The 19,427-nt window shown below is 43.5% G+C and overlaps 1 protein-coding gene across 1 annotated transcript; it reads right to left on the reverse strand.

The window, feature by feature from the left end:
- Positions 1–1,542: 1,542 nt before the first annotated feature.
- On the reverse strand, positions 1,543–11,384 carry LOC119400140 (exosome complex component RRP4). The gene is made up of 8 exons (XM_037667124.2): positions 11,226–11,384; positions 10,797–10,898; positions 10,309–10,444; positions 7,296–7,361; positions 6,915–6,983; positions 3,758–3,925; positions 2,366–2,494; positions 1,543–1,730 (listed from the first exon to the last, which is right to left on the reverse strand). Exons 1-8 carry the CDS (start codon positions 11,348–11,350, stop codon positions 1,653–1,655), a joined length of 873 nt encoding a protein of 290 aa, XP_037523052.1. The 5' UTR covers positions 11,351–11,384; the 3' UTR covers positions 1,543–1,652.
- Positions 11,385–19,427: the final 8,043 nt, after the last annotated feature.

Here is a 19,427-nt window from a genome sequence, read left to right on the forward strand (position 1 = left end):
GACTTGGTGGAAATCACCTCAGGTGACAGTGGTGAGCTTACCTGTGTGCATTGAAATCCATACTAGTTGCAGTGCAAAAAAAAAAAAAAAATTCTTAATAGTAAGCATCATTTTTCTGACCAGTTTTTGCCGAGAAATAAAGAAAATGTGGCAATGGTGAGAGCTCGTCTTCTTTGAGGGCAAGCAGTTTTAAACTAGCAGTGAAAAATGGTGCGCAGTGAAGCCCTCCTTTGGTTCAGTGTAAAAATATTTTTTCTAGTTAACTCCACTTTTCAGACAGAAGTTCTCAGATATTGCTTTATATGACGATCAGAATCATTCGCAAAAAATTTTTTTCAAGCTTGAAAAAGTTTTATTGTCTTTAGATGGTTAATGCAAATTCAGTATGACACTGACTGCTAAACTACTTTAGAGTATTCTAATTTGAAACATTTGCTCACCTGTTTTCCCTTTGCGCAGCTCTTGTTAGGCCTAAACAAGAATATGCATGCACTGTGTGGGACCTTTATACACTGAACTTAATGTTTATGTACTTAACATCGTGGTTTAGCGCTAAAGAAAGACAGACACATGTGAGAGACAGGACAGGCGCGTCCTGTCCTGTCTCTCACATGTGTCTGTCTTTCTTTAGCGCTAAACCACGATGTTAAGTACTCACCAACTCGCCCAACAACAAGTTCTTTTAATGTTTATGGTCTGGAATGCATACAAGAGAGAGCTGTAAGGTTTATTTACACAAATTTGCCATGTTAGGCTTTGCCTCTAAATTAGTGGAAGCTAATGACATTTAGCTATATGAAGCAAGTATGTAGGTAAAAATGTAGGCTAGAACTTCACCCCAATTTTACAATAACAAATATAGCATTAGATTCATCATATTTACAGCCTTTATAAATGCTGGTGTTTGGTTTATTTTTTTTTTGTTGGCTGTCATGCTTGTACATCTGCAGTATGGAATAAATAATTATTATGGCACATAATTCACAATTTGGTATAAAACTCTGCACTGTCTGTGTGTGCTTCATCTTTCGTCTTATATTTTATGCTGTAGAATTCAATTCATTATGAATCAAAACCAACTAGCCCGGCTATTCGTTCTGTTATCTACACCTAAGAGATGCATTAATAAAATTTCAGTATCAGTCAAATGCATGAGCGTGTCTTGACCCACCATTGCATTGAGTGGCAATTACGACAACGTGCTATGGAGAAAAATGCTGTATTTCCATACAGTAAGGTTCCAGTACACGAACCTTGAGCAGTGCTGTGCTGCTCCCAATGTTAAAAAAAAAAGTTCATTTGAATTGCATTTAATACAGCTGAACCAACTTGAATACACTCTCCAGCATATGATAATCTATCACTATGTAAATGCCTGTGCAAAACCAAGCTTGTATGCGATATATATGTAGGCTGCACTTTGGTAAGGGTAAATGTACCAGCTGCACTCGCTGCAACACTGCAGAAGAATGCAAGCAGGTGTCTCATGGCAGAGGAGCACTTGACACTCCGCCTGCATGGTCACTGGCGATTGAGTCAAGAGATAATGATGATGATATATGGTGTTTAATGGGGCAAGAGAAGTCGAGCAAATAAGTAAAACCTGCAAAACATGCCAATAACATTTCATCCTCTTTTTTTTTTTTTCACTTCTATGCCTCCTGAAGTAGCTTCTGCTTCGTCAAGTCAGCCACTTCTAGCATCACCTCAGGTTTCAAGAGGGCATTTACCTGGAAAAGGAGAGGGCAACAAACATGTCTCAAAGCCCAAGAAAGCACGCAAGATGCAAGAACGATGCACAGTAGAAAAAATAAAGCACTGCAAAAATTTAGATTGTGACTTGCTGCGCAGCCTAGATACTTGACATGCATGAAGTTGTGGTAAACTGAAAAAGGTACTGTAAAACTAGCAAACATTACATTTTCCACTAAATTCACACTGATCATGCCAGAGTGGCAAGATTCAGAAGGACTGCAGGACGTGACCCTTGCTAGGTGATCGAAGACTAGGTAATCAAAACCACCGAGAACATTAAAATGGATATATATAATAAATGTTGGGGTTTAACGTCCCAAAACCAAGATATGATTATGAGAGACACCGTAGTGATTGCTCCGGAAATTTCGACCACCTGAGGTTCTGTAACGTGCACCTAAATCAAAGTACACGGGCCTCAAGCATTTTCACCTCCATCAAAAATGCGGTCCCCGCGGCCGGGATTTGATCCCACGACCTGCAGGTCAGCAGTCGAGATGACATTAAAATGGAGTCCAACGATATGTGCTGTGGTGAAAACGAAGTTAACAATACACGAAACAGGTAGGCAAAACAAATGCAGGATGCAAGATTTGAAGCATTTCCTAACCTTGTGTTCTAACGAGATGTCATAGGCATATACAATGCTGGTGTCAAACAGGACAACATGGTGCCGTGCAAGAGCCAAGGTGCAGTTCCTGACTCTCGATATGGCTTCTCTGGTCACATCAGGTACCATCTGGAAAGAAAATATAAAAGGCAAATTGTAGTTCATAACACTGCAGCAAGTGTTCCAACAAACTTGTATAGCCCTGATTTCTCTATGAAAGTCCTTTATGTAGCAGAAAATATTTATTCAAATGTTAATATGCGAGAATTGCAGTAGAATCTGAGTAAATCTAGTAAACTACGTACTGCCTAAATGGAACAACAGTCTCTTCAATGGTTGTTTTTGTGTCTAAATAAAGAAAAAAGATGTTCGTTAACTGGAACCAAAGCTTTCATAAGTCTCTGCAAATGGAACCACAGAAGCAAGATTTAAAGGATTTTCCCAAAAGATGAACAATACACCTTATATCTAGAAAACCATCTTCAATAAACAGTGACAATGATTTGCCTTGCATGACCGTGTGTTATTAGGCCACTGATCAAAGCAATAAGGGCTATGTAACAAACTGGCAAAGCCTAGTCCATCCAACAGCCATTAAACAAGCCCCGCAACATAGGATGAATTAGCCGATACATTCACTTCATTATATTTAACATATGTGGCAATGTTAAGAAGGTGTACTGCAAACAAGTAGTGGTGCAGTTCTGCATATCTTTCTCAATACATGAAATACACTTTAGTTGAAACACATTTTTCAGTTCCCGTACAGTTACGTTTAATGACATTCTACTGTAGCTATTTTATTGTTGATTACTGGCAACATCTTAGTATTCATCACTACCATTGATACCAGTAGGTAAAGATCAATACTATCTCGTATCCCATAATCGATTATTAATAACTGGAGACAGTCATAGTAGCACTCTACAGTGCTAATGGATTGAAACGGGACATGAAAACTGTTACTATAACTGGTATACGCAATTGCCGGAGATAACCACATCATGTTGTTAAGAATCTGGCTGCTAAAGGTAATGTTGGCTCTGATGTAAGTGAAATTACACTCATATGATACAAACTAAAGACGGTGGCGATGAAAGCACGTGCATTACTTAACCCTAAATCGTCATGTTTTGATGCGTGAGCATGTACATCTGGTGTGCACATTGCAGAGTGGTGGATAGGCCACCTGCATAAGAAGCACAGCTTTGATGAGCTTACTATGTTGAACACCATGTCTGAAGACAACATAATAACTCATCATTTTGCCACTTCGCAAAGCACAGTACTCTATTACACTAATTTTATACAAGCATTTACCAAGTTTTCATAAGCTCAACAAGTAAGCTTTTAAGTGCAGTTGATGGAAATAAACATTGGTTGATGACTTACGTCGACACTCTGAACAAACTTTGTGCCTTCTTCAGATGGAAGGGGGCAGATCCATATATAACCGTTGTTGCCCAGGATAATTTGGACACCACAAGGGAGGCTGTGGAAGTGAGTTTTGCAGCGCTTGATCAACGATGGCGACACAAGCACCAACGTGCCTTGGCCCAGCTGTGGCATCAAAGTGCAAGGCATAAACTAGCGTTAGATGAACCACCACAATGCAGAGATGGGCAATGAACCTTACAAGTCTCTTCTGATGAAAATAAGGTACCCTTGTGTTAAACTCTTCAAATTTGACACAAAAAGAGGCACATTTTAAGAACACAATAGTTGTAAAAATCACTAGCTTACAAGCAATAAGCATGCAGACTCTTTCTGAGGAATCATTCTACATAATGAGCGCAACATATGTCCCAAAATAAGCTCTGCTCTTGGATGCCAAAACCTTTTAGGTTTCCTGCATACATAAGGATTCAAACACCAGTGTCAGGCTGTCTACTACATGCTCCATATGTTAACTACACTAACTATGCGCTATAGTAACAAGAGAGAACAAAATTAAATGGAAAGGAAGTTGTGAAATTTAAACAGTACTTGAATGAACCAAGCGACTTTTTTCCTTTAGGAAAATGCATTATCTTGAAATATGATCATGCCGCTTGCATGCAGCAATGAAAGTGCTTTGGTTTCTGATGCTTACTATCGATGCAGAGCACAAACTGTCAGATGCAATCACTTTTGTGAAATTAGTTTTCGGAAGTGGTGTACAATTCAGAAAACACTGGTCCTACAAAAAATGCCTTGGACCATTTTTTTCCCTAGTGCGCCATATGAAACCAGGATTTTGATTGCTTGTAAGAAGCAGCCATCTCTTATTGAGAACTGTAATAATAATATCTGGGATTTAACATCCCAAAACGACGATATGATTATGAGAGACGGCGTAGTGGAGGGCTCCGGAAATTTAGACCACCTGGGGTTCTTTAACGTGCACCTAAATCTAAATACATGGGCCTCAAACATTTTCGCCCCCATCGAAAATGCAGCCGCCATGGCCGGGATTCGATCCCGCGACCTTCGGGTCATTATTGAGAACTGCGAGAACACAGATGTTGCAACATAGTGCTCAGCCATTTCATATGACAAGCTTCCAGTCAGCTGTCACATCACAAAACCCACAGTCTCTGCGCATGCTGCACTAATAGATGATGATGGGAGTCAAGATTAAGTGCATGTGCTCCAAAATGCTGGTGCGAGAGCATAAGATTCTGGTCTATATTTGTGTAGCCATCCCACAAAACTTAGCGTGAATTAATTATTGCAAAATTTCAGCAGGAAATTTAATTGCATGAAATTGAGCTTGGAAACAAAAAGTTAGAAACGGGAAAGGATGCTGCCTTATTCTTGAGAGTGTGCAATGTATGTCTATGTGGATGTGCTTAAGATGCTTAAACTCCAACTTGGATTAATTTGCGATAGTACTGGCATCATTATTACCTGCTCCTCGTTTCTCAAAGCAAATATGTGGGACAATGCTTCAAGTAAATGCCAAGAATGTCGAAAAGAAAAATAAACATGAAAAAAAAAACTTAACATGTAGGTCGATATATAAACATTTAACTGATAGTTTAAAAAAAAAATACACCAATATGAATGTACTTTAACTGCAACAAGGTCTGGGAATGGAGAGTGTTTCTAAACTAGAAAGTGCCACACATGGCTAAACAGGAAGTAGCGACCGAGACGTTCAAACAAAAAACTGCACCAGGCCCAAGGCCATGATGAGCACCAATGTACAGGTGGTTCCGTAAACGTCCGGCCTGACAAACTTTCAATGGCGATAGAAGCAAAGCAACTGTCACTTTTCAATATAATCTCCCTTCACTTCAACACATCTGCCACACCTCTGCACTAACATTTTGTGCCCTTCAACAAACAGTCTGAACTTTTGTCTTCAAGATGTCTGCAGACTGCATTGTTCACTTCATTATCAGCAACAATATTTCTCTGCCTCGTATATCTTTCTGCAGCCTTAAGAAGAGGCACTAGTCCCTGGGCACTAGTTCTGGGCTATAGGGTGAGTGATCGATCTCCTTGAAGCCACAGACCGCTGCAGCCTTGGCAACGCTCGCCATGTAAACTGGAGCACTGTCGTGAAGCAGGTGGATACCATGATAAAAATCTCTCACCTCGTGTCACTTATTGCATCATTCAATCATATAAACAAATGCACCGAGTTGAAACTCATAAGCGTGCCTCCTGACAGATGGTGCTATGTGCCTGATGTGGCAGTTTTGAAATTTCCGAGTTTTAAATGTCAGGCCAGAAACCTATGGAATTACCCGTAACGTCAGGCCAGGGCCTTGCCTTCACGCCATTCTTCTATTTCTACCTTGCAGGGCACTTATGGGGAAAAAAGAAGAGAGAAAGCCACTCAGAGTGCGACAACTGCCGGAAAGTCTGCTTAATTTGAAGAAATAAAAAAAAATTTGTGGCAGGAGATTCATGAGGCGAACGAGAGCAATAGTCATTCTGTGATTTGTTAGAAAAGCATTGCAGGGCACCTTTAGGAAAGGAAAGGACAACAAGATAAATGTATATTATTTGGGAACAAGACAAGCCCCAAAGGGAGCAAACTTTTCGTAGAATGTAATATACAAATATTACAAACTTGTGACATTCCACATGTATTTCTTCTTTCAAAAGACCAAGACCAAGAAAATTTCATTTTGGCTAAACCCCTATACACTACTGAAGCAATGCTGGAAAAACTGCTGGGCTAGTAATCATATTTTTCTGATTATCAGCTTTTAAATAGCATCTGAGTAGAAGACTCACACACATGGTGGCTAGCAGACATGAATAAGTCTCAGCACATCTCATCCTATAGTTTTTAGCACATCGGGGGCAACCGCCAGAAGCACTTAATCTTCAAGGTCATGCAGAAATTTCACTAATTCCAAGGCCTCCACTTCCTGCTAGCAGTAATGGAAGATATATGGCAAACATTTTTGCTAGACTTTTATGTTGCATTGATTTCTACTTCAAACATAAACATCTTAGGACACTCTATTTACAGTATCAGAAATAAAAGCAATTTATGTGTGCAAAAATTTCATTGCAGTGGAAGAATTCAGATTTGTGATAGGGAACTTGCCTTGCCATATTTGAGACTTCTTGTATGTAGTGACAGCGACCCGTCAGCAAAAACTGATTGGACTTCAGCCTGGTGATGCAGCTGTTAAGTTAACATATTTGGCGGTAAAGAGTACATAAAACAACACTTCAGAATGTGCATGTTGCAAAGCATGAAGAACAAGCCACTTTAGGCTACCCTGGCAAAGTTGGCTCTGGGCTTTCAATAGCGGCAAAAGCTCAAGCAAAGTTCCAAAGAGCCTCACATGATGCAGTACAAGACGCAACCTTGCTTGTCCAGAGATGGGACATACCACTTCTGTCTACTTCATCTGCATTTACTTTCCTATGTTAGAATGTAGTTGTTCACTTGTTCCTTCAGGCTAAAAAATTGAAAGGATACACTGATGAGATCACCTTCGCACAAGTACTGCCTCATTAGCAGCTCATCTTCAGCCGATTTCCTTCTCTGAAAAAATGTGTCAGAACATCAAATAACAAAGAATGTACATAACATGGGCTATGATTGTCTATGCACCATTTACGCACAGCTTTAATCACTGCCAAGATTTATTTACATCCATCTACAAAATGTGTGCAAGCGGCAACGATGCAGCATGTACGTGTTGTGGGCTGCATGCAATTTTGCTATCTAGCAAGCTTGCCAGTGCAAGAGCCAGTATCGCCGACTGTATCATCTGTGACAATGGATGAAGCTTACTTGGTTCTGCTGATTTTGCTAGCGAGAATCAGCAAAAAAGAACTATCAATCACTTTAAAGGATAAAAAAGCATGCTATCTGTGCTTGAACAATTTGTTGCTCTGCTTGCAAACAAGGAACCTGACCATTTAAAACCTTTGAGATGCACAGTACAGCTAATTTACAGTACAGATGCACGGTACACTGTGAAGAATATAGTGGGCAGCAGCGAGGAACAATACAATCATTAAAAGCACACAAAACGTATACAAGTTCACACACAACTTCAAATATAAGTTTATATATTATAAATATATATATATATATTGTGGAAAACTTTGTACTGCAATATGAGAAACAAAACAAAATATTTATTTTACCCTGACAGTTTTAACAACCACAGGGTTTATGTTTTAACAACCACAGGGCACACGTGAAAGGCCTCCCTAATTTGCCGTTCTCCAAACACATTAATCTACCTGGTCACTCTTTTGAGCACATAAGTGTTACACTTATCCAATCCGGCTTCCAGAACAGACGGGAGCGCAAACAGCGGGAGTCATATTTCATAAACAAATTCAAATCACTCTCCCACGGAATCAACGAGAGCCCTGGGCGACTGACGTGCCTCTGTGACCAATCGTAGCGCCCAGAAAGGGAATTAATTAATGTATTTATTTAAACACACGTTAGTCCAGACTCACGGGACACTACGGAAACGATCGAGCACATGAAAACAGACCCAATCATTACCACATGTATCAGCCGGCTCCACTCTTTTTTTTTTTTTTTCCCGAAAGGAAAAGGGGGGGGGGGGGGACACTTATGGCCTTGTATCGTGGCCAGAGTCTTCCCACAGCCGGAGCGGGTCGTATGTGTGTACGCGGCCTGGCGCCGCGAGCTAACCGTCGAGCCATCGGAACTTGTACGGTACGCCGTGCTTGAATGTGTAGAAGCGACATTTGTCTTTTCCCCTTGCTCACGCCGCTTTTTATCTACCGTACGAAGATAAGACGGGCATAGCCCGCCGCCTCGCCCGCCTCCGGCGGCTCTCCTCCCGCCTCTCCTCCCGCTGTTCTTTCCCTCCCTCGTTTTGTCACTGCTGCTTCCTTCGGTGATTCTCTCTCCCTTTTTTTTTTTTTTTTTTTTTTTTTTTTTTTTTTTGAAAGTGTCGTCTGGCCCCCATACTGGGTGGGCGGCCCTTGTGCGGCGGGTTCGGCAGTGGCCGTTTCACTTCACTTGCATCCTTTGAAGAAGGCTGGTCCTCCAGCCGAAACTGTCAGGGTAAAATAAATATTTTGTTTTGTTTCTCATATTGCAGTACGAAGTTTTCCACAATTTTTATTTCAGTAGCCAGAAGAAGTTCTCTTTATCCATTATTTATATATATATATACATACACACAAATACAATTACGTCAAGAGCATATTAAGGAGCCTGACCAAATATCCCATTAGTCATGTACTCTTTAAAGGCAGAAACAGATAAATCAAAAGTTATTTTATGAAGTACTTAGCAGTTTTGTTTAATACAGAAAAAATTTGAAAGGCTAATGTCTAAGTACCATAGTTGGTGTGTGTACGTGAGGTTAGAATTTTATTTTGTCAACAAATATAGGTAATCTCTTTGAGATAGTAAGTGCTATCAAAGTGTCAGCAGTTCATAAGTCTTTGTAAAAAATAAATAAAAAAGGACTTGTGAAAAAATATATCATTTGCATAAAAATCCACAACACAAATTGGACATTCTTATAACCAACCCACACAGAATGCAGAAGTAGATACAGTGAAGAGAAACCTTTGTCTCAATTTGTTCCTTTTTGCCAGGAATCCGCTGATTGTGTTCAGACAATAATCCTTGGTGTATGAATCCTAAAAATATTGTTAAAGGAATACTGCCATGATTTTGAGACATCGCAAAAGAGACTTTTTTCGTTTCCTTGGTATGCAGTGTCAACGCTGTCCACACACCGGAGTCTGAGAACACGTATAAAATATTTTAACTTCACTTTGAACTTTTCGTCTCTGAGTATCTACAAGCCAAGCCAGCCCCACTGCAATGGACATTATCCCGACGAGTCAAGACAGTTACCCCGATTTTGCTAGTCCTACGTCCTTCATGCAGCCTAAATCGTAGAAATCACTGTCAGGGTCACTGAACGACAATTCACTCATCGTTGTTTATGTGCACCACGAGAAGATGACGGATTTGCCGCTAGTACGTCGCAAGTTTCTGAACCCCTGTGATGTCAGGCTGCTATGAAACGTCACTGAGAAGCCGCCCCCTCGATATCGAAACCGAAAGTGTCTTTTTAAGGCAGCGGTAATTAAAATACATATGATGCATTCCCAGGCACCACAATACTCATTTCAGGTTTCTCAACACCAGTATTTTTATTTAGAGCAACAATCCGAAAATTTTAAAAATTCGTGTCAGTACTCCTTTAACAGCTGTTATGGTGGCCTTTTTGTGCCTGACAACTTGCTTCTGCTAAGAGTGAACTAATGACTGATACGCAGGTACGAAAATGTAGCTGTCTTCAATTATTGCTCATTGCTAAGAGGTCAACCTTTAACATACTGCTTGCATTAACCAGTATAAAACAACATATTCACGATCACATGAGAACAGAGCATCACCACCACAGTGCATTCTGTTTCTACACTTTCAAAGAAACTATAAACACAGCCCAATATGCATATGAAAGGGCCCATACCAACTCTCCTCCAGGTAGGTTAACTGAAGAAAGTAGTAGAGATGCATTCAGACGTGAGGCCATTTCAACTTTCCATCGCCTTTGCTGAACTTCAACAATACGTCCCACAACGACGTCTCCAATCTCGCCAATGTAGCTGGGCAAAAGAATATCACTGTTACTGCGGTTGATAGAAACACATGAACGGAGCAGTTAGCAGCCACTGTGTACTTACGTACCAACACAGTCGCCCTATAAACAAAGATAATTTGGTTGAACAAACTTGCACTGCAACAAGATAGGCGAAACACGTCTTACATAAACGACCTACAGGCTAGAACCGCTACGGCGTGATACAGTGACAAGTTCGGTACTGTATCACATCATATCACACCACTTTGGCATAACTGTAAGAGAACATCTCCTTAATGCATCTATTTAAAAACCAGCTAAACAGAAGCAGCCTGCGTGTGTGACAGGTTCGCTCGTCGTAGAAGCTGTATACGCACCGTGTTTTGAGTGGACGAACAGTGATGAGCTTGTTTACTTTCTCCACAGCGCCCGCAACAGACGACAGAAGCTGTTCATTGTCTAGATATGTTCCGTGGCCTCTGAAAGAAAAGGGAAAAAAATATGCAAATGGTGTGAACGCTAATAGTGAAAACAGTACGAATACAGTTGCCACCTACTCTTTTTGCCGTTTCACAGGTTTTATTTTTTTTTTCGCGCCACAATGTTACATCACGCAATGCCAACCAGCCCGGCTTCTTACACTGTTAGTTACAGTCAATTAAACATCACCCAAATAAACCTTTTACTCGCTGCTACACGAACTCATGCGACTTTAATATGTAAGTTCAGCTAATGAGACTTCCCGCGACCGGCGTTGCGTGCTGCAGGAGTCGAATGGCGACGTATGTAAGGCAAGCCACGCTTACCTCATAAATCCCGCATCTGTTGTAATAACATCTCCAGGGGCTACAAGCCCCTTTGGTCGGATGTTTTCGCCGCGATGTTGTTTTCCGGCAGAGAAGAGCCTCACATCAACCGCCATGCCAGACATGCTGTATGCTTCGGATAGATTTGTCTTGGATCAGTTAAAATCCAACACATGACGTGTCCCGACGTCCCGACTCTAAATTAAAATCTAATGGTACATTCCATTCAACAGGTCGTTTGAGAGCGCTCTGACTGTTTGAAACTGTTGATTTCAACAGCTTTAAACCTTTTAAATGAGAACAAGCAGGTGTGCAAGTCATCTTTCTCATTCTTGATTATGTTTTGACCCGATAATGTTAGTAGCAATGGTTAGTTGCTATTTTACACACTTTTTTCAGCGCCTTCGGAGCGCTCGAAAACGACCAGTCGAATGTACCATAAATCGGGTCTTTTTTAGACAGATTTGAGAAGGCAAGTTACATAAGACTATGTAAGACCAGATGTAAGACTACTTAAGTTATGACGATGCACTTGGCTGACTTCCGTACTTGACTTGGCCGACTGAATTGCAGCCAATCAAAGCTGAGTGCGCGTCTTCTTCTCCAGCAGACGAAAAGCGCGTAAGTTCTCACTTCGCCTGACTCTGCAACAAAGTCGCTGCGTTAGTTTTCCTTCAACACCAAATTCAGACAAGATACCGCTAAATACATCGCGAATGCGCAGCGCACGAAAACAACTTCGCCGCGCGGAGTATGAAAGAGTGTGCATCCGTATGCGCACCACCCTTGATTAATGGAATTATATCATGTTGGAAGGTTAGATCGCCATCATCTGCGACACATGGCACCGCCAGCACTTCGCTGCCGTCGTCGCAACGAACCTTCTACAATCGCCGACAACTTGGTGACATGCGAAACCGAAGGGCGATTGCAGGGCTCTCTCTCCCTTTCTGTCTGCCTCTCTCTTGCACGGCTTATTAGTACCGCTGTAGTGAAACGCAAACTTTACGTTTCTTACTTACGGATAACTCTAGCCACATGGTGTGGTATATCAAAATTTTGCTCAAAAAAAAAAAAAAACTCACATTTTCACTAACAAGTATGCAAGGTCGGCAAAGTGAGTGGAACTCGTTCACAGTCACTCATATGTTAAGCTTTTTAGAAAAAAGAACAATAAAAAAAGGAGCCAGCTAGGTCACGGCGCTTTTGTCGTTCATTGCAACATCCTGCAATATCAGACTCGCTCATTTATTGTCATAGGCGTGCGCACGGGGGGGGGGGGGGGGGGGCGACGAACCTTCTCCTCCCACACCCCCTGAAGGGGAACCCTGCGCACGCCTATGCTCATTATATCTTCTTGAGGGCTCGGTCGGACTCAGATTCACCAGTATTCTGCTCTGCTGGGCTTAGCTCGTACTCAAACTCTCCAGAATTTTACTCAGTGGCCATGTGATGTTGTGTAATGTGCCCTTGAGAGCAGAAACCAAGGCGTCGGCTGCCGGGCAGTAAAGGCGGGCAATGTTGCGCAAGGCAAATGCTACGTTAGGCCTTTTCAGGCGCGTGATTTGAAATGCGCTAACGCTTTGGGGACCACCGAAACGTGATTTTCATTCAAAATAAGCATTTTCTTGGCACGAAACAAGCACTGCGAGGTTTCTGGAACGGTATTTCAAAAATCAACGTCGACTTCACATCTGCCTTTAGTGTCCCTTTAAAGCTGTCCAACTATTACAAAGTGTACATGTGCGCGTGGCACCTAACTGACGCGTAGTGAGTACTTCGCAAATTAGCAAATGGAGGAATAATGGCGTAGTGGGCGCTTCGCAACTGTACTTGCATAGACATTCTAGGATAGTTCGAAACAGCCAATATTACACGCACGAACGTTCCCTTCCGTGCGGCACGGTTGAAAACGATGTGCACGGGGCGCGATTATGCTGTCGCGTTCTACTCTTGAAGGCGAAGTCAGGGTCGCTTCACTACGTTTATTGTTTTGTACAACGTAACTAGAAGCATTGCTGCGTCATTTTATCTATGCAGAAACATATTTCGTGTTTCCGTGAGTGTAACGAGTATGAAGTGCATGATTTTCGCAGCACCCTACGAGCAAGCAACATATCGTGTAAGAAGTCAGCTTACAGCTAGAAGCCACTGCATTCGCAGCACAGAAATCAAGTAATGAATTGGGAAATTTTTATGGTTATTTGAACCTGAATACTAACATCTGTGTCTTTCAAAGTCTTTGAATGTCCACCCCTACCTCTTTACTAGTACCCTACTTTGCTGAGTTTCTGTAGTTGATCAGCCATCTTGATGTATTCTGGATTCTACATAAACAGCCGTCTACAACACCTGTCGGTTTATTGTTTTGCTGAACCGTTTCGTATTGCCCTGTAGTGAAAATCATTGTTTTATATGCTTAGTAAAACTGCAGCACGATTTCCTCTTTTACCATGCTAAAGTTGTCAGTTCTATATCGAGTCGGTCCGTGAATCACGACGTGGTGGGAGCTCTGTTTAGCAGATGCGAGAAACACGCATCTTGACAGCTTGGTAGGAAAGAGTAGACTGAGGTAAATTTACAAGTAAACAATCATGAAACAGTTCTCGCAGAGTGTGCCGAGAACTGCCCTTGAGTGCTGGGGCCCTTGCCTCACTATACTGTGGGAGAGAGACAAAAGAGGGACGGACTGTCGCTAGAAAACTCATCTGGATCAGAGCCACACGAAGGCCAGGGACTCAGTTTGTCAGTTTCAAAATGAAAATACATCAATTCAAGAAGTTTTGGCCCGTATTCGCGACCAACCTAAACGTCATACTGTAAAGCGGCCGTTTAATTAAGAAAGTAGAAAAAATCACAAGAAGAAATTCCTGGAAAACGTGCACATGTACACATTCATTGTTATCATGCGAGCGCGACAAATCACTGTAACTCCGCTTCTACCTGACCGATTTCAAAACTTTTTGCAGCAGTCGATTCGTGAGGCAGTAACGAAGCACATTCTGCACGCGGTTTGCTGTGCGCGCAGGCACGAATCTGTCATCTCCTTCCCTCAGGCAGAGTCGGCCAAGCGCCAGCAAACGAAGTTTGCTGTGCGCGCAGGCACGGATCTGTCATCTCCTTCCCTCAGGCAGAGTCGGCCAAGCGCCAGCAAACGAAGTTTGCTGTGCGCGCAGGCACGAATCTGTCATCTCCTTCCCTCAGGCAGAGTCGGCCAAGCGCCAGCAAACGAAGTTTGCTGTGCGCGCAGGCACGAATCTGTCATCTCCTTCCCTCAGGCAGAGTCGGCCAAGCGCCAGCAAACGAAGTCTGCTGTGCGCGCAGGCACGAATCTGTCATCTCCTTCCCTCAGGCAGAGTCGGCCAAGCGCCAGCAAACGAAGTTTGCTGTGCGCGCAGGCACGAATCTGTCATCTCCTTCCCTCAGGCAGAGTCGGCCAAGCGCCAGCAAACGAAGTTTGCTGTGCGCGCAGGCACGAATCTGTCATCTCCTTCCCTCAGGCAGAGTCGGCCAAGCGCCAGCAAACGAAGTTTGCTGTGCGCGCAGGCGTTGTTGTTGTTGTTGTTGTTCAGAGGTTCCCCTTACGCCAACCTGTTCTCGCTGAGCCTGGAAGAACGACAGTGACGCAACAACAACCGCACGCACCTTTTATTAACTTTTCCATGATATGGCTGGTCAGCCAATGTTCTAGCGGGCTAACCCATCCATGAACATGGTCGTGGTATTAAACAATAACAAGACCACCTAAATAGAATAACGCAATAGAAAAAGAACCCCATATAATCACGACAAATATGTACATATACGACGTCCAGCGTATACACATCGCGCAGAGCCTAAGGGGCATATCCATTGCATACAGGGTGGTCACGCATTTGTTCGCGTAAGCACTCGCTCACGTCGTGGCTGCCTTTAATCGACGCTTCTTCCCCGATCTGAGCGAGTTCTTCGAAGCAGACGCACACCGCAGGAGCTGCTCACGGAATCAACTTGACTTTCGCCGATCTCCAGCCTTCTCTTCACCCTAATTAAGTGCAAAACAAAAACCACACGACCTCTTAGTAAACAGACATGCTCAGGATAAATGTGACAAACTAAGCTTCGTTGATCATAACGTCCTGGAAAATGTGATTAAAAATCAGCCCCAGCATTTCTCGTCCACTACCTTCGTCTTTCCTGCTCGGAATATTCACGCAGCACTACTACGTAACACAAGCTTGCACTGATATGCGTTCAGGGCTCACACAACGAACGGCTATCATTACGTCCAGCTCCAATTCTAGCGTCGTATGCTCCTAAATGGTATACTTGACGCTCCGAACCAACGCGTTCTTCGGCTTAAAACCATCTAGTACTATTAATCTGAACGAATAGTACACGTCGCGTTATGATGAATTAGGCGCGAATTACTACTGCAGTCAGACTGGAGAAAGAACGCAGTTCTTTTCGTTGGTTTTATGTTGCCAATTCATCACGACATGGAGCTACACCGAGTCACCCTAACGTCTACGCTACTTCCGCATACGTCACATTCAAGCTGCATATGGTTGGTAACTGCCCAAGCAACGACATTAGTGCGAACATTCACTGAACGTTATTACGGAACTTAAGATAATTTTTGCGCCCAGTATTCTACTACGGTGGTAATAAAATGTAGACGGCAGAAATTTTATTCAGTATGCATCAATCATTAAGAGTTTCAATGTGCAAACTAATGAGCACACGCTTTCGCAATTGAACAATTCAAAAGCGATACCACACGCAAGCAATTATTGGTCCTCAATAGATAACATACACCTCCATGAATACATTTACGCACCAGCATTTGATAGTCCTTTAACTCTGCTGCTCTTGCTCTACCGGTACTGTAATAGTTGAACATCTCGATTCCGGTGAGAACGCAACTCGCTGACATGCACGCTCGGTCGTGAAGAACACTTGATCGACAGAACCCCAAAGTACCAGATGGAGAAGACGCCAAGTACGCTGGTATGGGTCACCGAGCCACTGCGAAGCATTGTCGAAACAGCTGAAGGCTTGGGCATCGCAGGACACGACGCGCATTCCGCTACTCTCCGGATGCTGCGAAGGAGACGAGAACGCATATTTCTACAGTGGGAAGATAAAACCACACCATTGCTTCTCTAAGGAGAAATCATGCTATACGGTGGCTTAATAAAACTTCTTGGAATTACAAGCCAAAAACCTTGCATTACAGGACTAATCTTGCGATAACAGTCATGTTGAAAATTACTACATTGAGCTCTTTTACTGCACGAAATTACTTAATCGGGAATGGCTAAGTGAACAGGTAAGGGAGCTTGAGATGTGCTTGAGCAACACATACTCCTCCTACAGGAAACGGTTATGTCAGCAAATGCTCGTAATTGCCATGGGATCTTCCATTCTATGACTACCGGCAATTTGGGAACGGAGGTCATTAAACAGAAGGCCCTAGCTTACTTTGCGCCCACACCAAATATTTTCGTCCGTTACGTAGACGACTGCTTTAGCATTATCCAAGTGTAAGACGCAACATGTCTCCCGAATCTTCTCAACACCATAGACACAGCCATGCAGTTCACTGCAGAATACAAGTTGGATAACATCCTATTCATCCTCCACGTCTGCGTGAGTGAATAGGAACAGACTCTCGTTCGGCGCCCGGAAGGACTCATACCGGCTCTTCATGCCATCAGGCTTGCCAGAAGCCTTTCGCTGTTGTATCTCTCGTTTTATCGAAAGCAGTCACAAAGCAGGCCTTCTGCAGGGCGCGCCGGTGTTCCGTCCGTTCCAGGTGTTACGACATTCACAATCCACACTTACAACAACAAGTCGGTCCACCTCGTAACACTTGGCTGAAAGCCAAAAAATGCAGCATAGACAACTAATCGCCGACTGCTTCGCATGAAACCGATTCCCACAAGGCGTGGGATTTGCCAAATTTTTATTAACAATAAAGCTAAAGCAGTATTTTTGCACCTCGAAACAACATTGCTGAAATCGTGCTAATTGGCACACAAGTAGAGCGGGTACAATTAACCAAGACAGTGGAAATGTACTTTGGAAACGCGTGGCACGTTCCTAATAGCCACATCAATTACGTCGCCTCTGCCCACAACTGGACAAAGGTGGAACAGATGAAAATCATGAGCAAAAGCATGAAACAAGTCCTCAGCCTACCCTAAAACACGAGTATCCCCCGTCTCGACCAACTATGCATACACAACGACATCGACGAAGCACCGAGACAGACTACTGCCTAAGTGGTCCGCCTCTCCTCCTCCAAGGCAGGCCGTCGACTTTTAAACGAGGCCGGCATGTCCCCCACACCACTACCTTGAACGCTCAGTAACCCTCCCGAGAATCTGAGATACCTACATGGTAACCCCGTTCCCACGAAACGTCCACCAACAACCCAACAAGGGCAGACGCCTGGCCCGGGCTCGTGCGATTCTCGACCGCACCGCCGCAAATCGCGACTCTACCGTACTCGTCGATGCGGCGCAATACGGTAACTCCTCCACCTTTGCACTCGCGGTAGTAGATGGCGACGGAGCCCTACGCTCAGCCGCCTCGGTTAGACTAGCAACGAGCGCCATAGCCGAGCAGGTCGCCACATCTTTAGCGATGATCGATCCCTCGCACACCAGCGTCTTCACAGACTCCAGAGCCGCCATTCGGGCTTACGAACCCGCAGTATCGCGCGAGAAGCAGCCCACATTTTACGAACATGCAAGCACATGGGCTGGCACTACCTCTCTTGGTTCCCTGCCCACATGAGCAAAGACGTCCACTCATGACCGAGCGCGAGAACTCACCCGCCGCGACGATCAATCAGCCACCGGAGAGCTGGGCCCAGACATACAGTTTAGTTTAACGACCCCTTACACACCTTCCACGAAATCACCTCTCACTATCATAACAACAGAAGCCAATACCCCCTAGCACACAGAAAGCTTGAACGCGCGCAAGCGGTAGCCTTTCGCATGCTACAAACGAGATCGTACCCATCACGTTGCCGACTCGGCCATTACAACTCGGACATCACTCCACAATGCCCAGATTGCACAGAAATTTTATTGTTCACTCTCGCACATGCCCTGGCAGTGTCTAGCGTTACCTCGGGGACCTCTCACCAGTTAATCCTACTGGGAAGAGGCACTCAGGAGCTCCGATCTCGACCATCAACTCAAGGCAGTCCAGAGGGCCCAAGAACTGGTGGAACGCCACCACGTTCCCGCCCCGACTCGGGCGTCGCCTACGGTAGCGGCTGCTAGGGTGTCCCTCGTGGATGCCCCGGCGGCTTAAACTCCTCAGGACCTGTCAATAAAGTTCTTGACGACTGACGAAATGACCACGCAAACCATACGATTATTCTGAACTCTGAAAATGCCTCATATTTATTGCAGTCGTCCTAAATCTATCAGCATGTTTCTTTAAAGATACACTTTTTGCCAGCTTCCAGGCTCGCACTATTACGAAAGCACGTCTTTTGTACAATATGTAAAGTGCCACACCTTTTTCACTCCCCCCATTGACCTTTTTGTAGAACACAATACTACGCAAGTTAGTCTAATGTGAACTTGTAGGCCATGACGGAACTACAAGCATGGCCTACATTACAACACTGAATAGCGACAAGCACTCGCCGGACTAAACGCTAACAAGACAAATGCTACACGCATAGCCGAAGACTCAATTAAAGGGTGCAACTTTATATTTAAAACAAGTGCTACAATTTTCGCCACGGACGAAAGAAGGGGGCAATTTCGCAGGTCTCGTTTTTCTTTGTTAGACAACGTTGTGTTTAACAAGAAATACGAGTCCTTAAAAATTCCCTTTCTTTCGTTCATACGTAGCGGGATTCTCGTTATGACAGACTTGATGCCACGTTGTGTCTAACAAAGAAAAACGAGCCCTTAAAAATTCCCCTTCTTTTAGAGGTGTGCGAATAGTGAATTTTGAAACCAAATCGAGTACGAATCGAATAGTGATGACACCGAATCGAATACTAATCGAATACTCTTGGGATAGTTTTCGAATAGTAAGACAACCATTTTCAAAACAGTCCTACACTCCACAACATTTTAATTTAAACAAATATTCACAAACTTTCACCAAACAACATTACGGTTACTTTTAACCGACCCAAATACCTCGGTTATGAATACCGAGGTAAGCTCGTATACAGCAGCGACC

This window comes from Rhipicephalus sanguineus, chromosome 1 (assembly GCF_013339695.2).
Source record: "Rhipicephalus sanguineus isolate Rsan-2018 chromosome 1, BIME_Rsan_1.4, whole genome shotgun sequence".
Classification (NCBI taxonomy): Eukaryota; Metazoa; Arthropoda; class Arachnida; order Ixodida; family Ixodidae; genus Rhipicephalus; species Rhipicephalus sanguineus.

What these genes read in the sequence shown, in the direction of transcription:
- LOC119400140 (XM_037667124.2), bottom strand. Translation starts at nt 11,350, where the DNA reads ATGTCTGGCATGGCGGTTGATGTGAGGCTCTTCTCTGCCGGAAAACAA. An exon ending in GTTCGTCCACTCAAAACACG is followed by an intron (nt 10,445 to 10,796) that starts GTGCGTATACAG and finishes TCTTTTGCCCAG; the next exon opens with CTACATTGGCGAGATTGGAG. An exon ending in ACCTACCTGGAGGAGAGTTG is followed by an intron (nt 7,362 to 10,308) that starts GTATGGGCCCTT and finishes ACATTTTTTCAG; the next exon opens with AGAAGGAAATCGGCTGAAGA.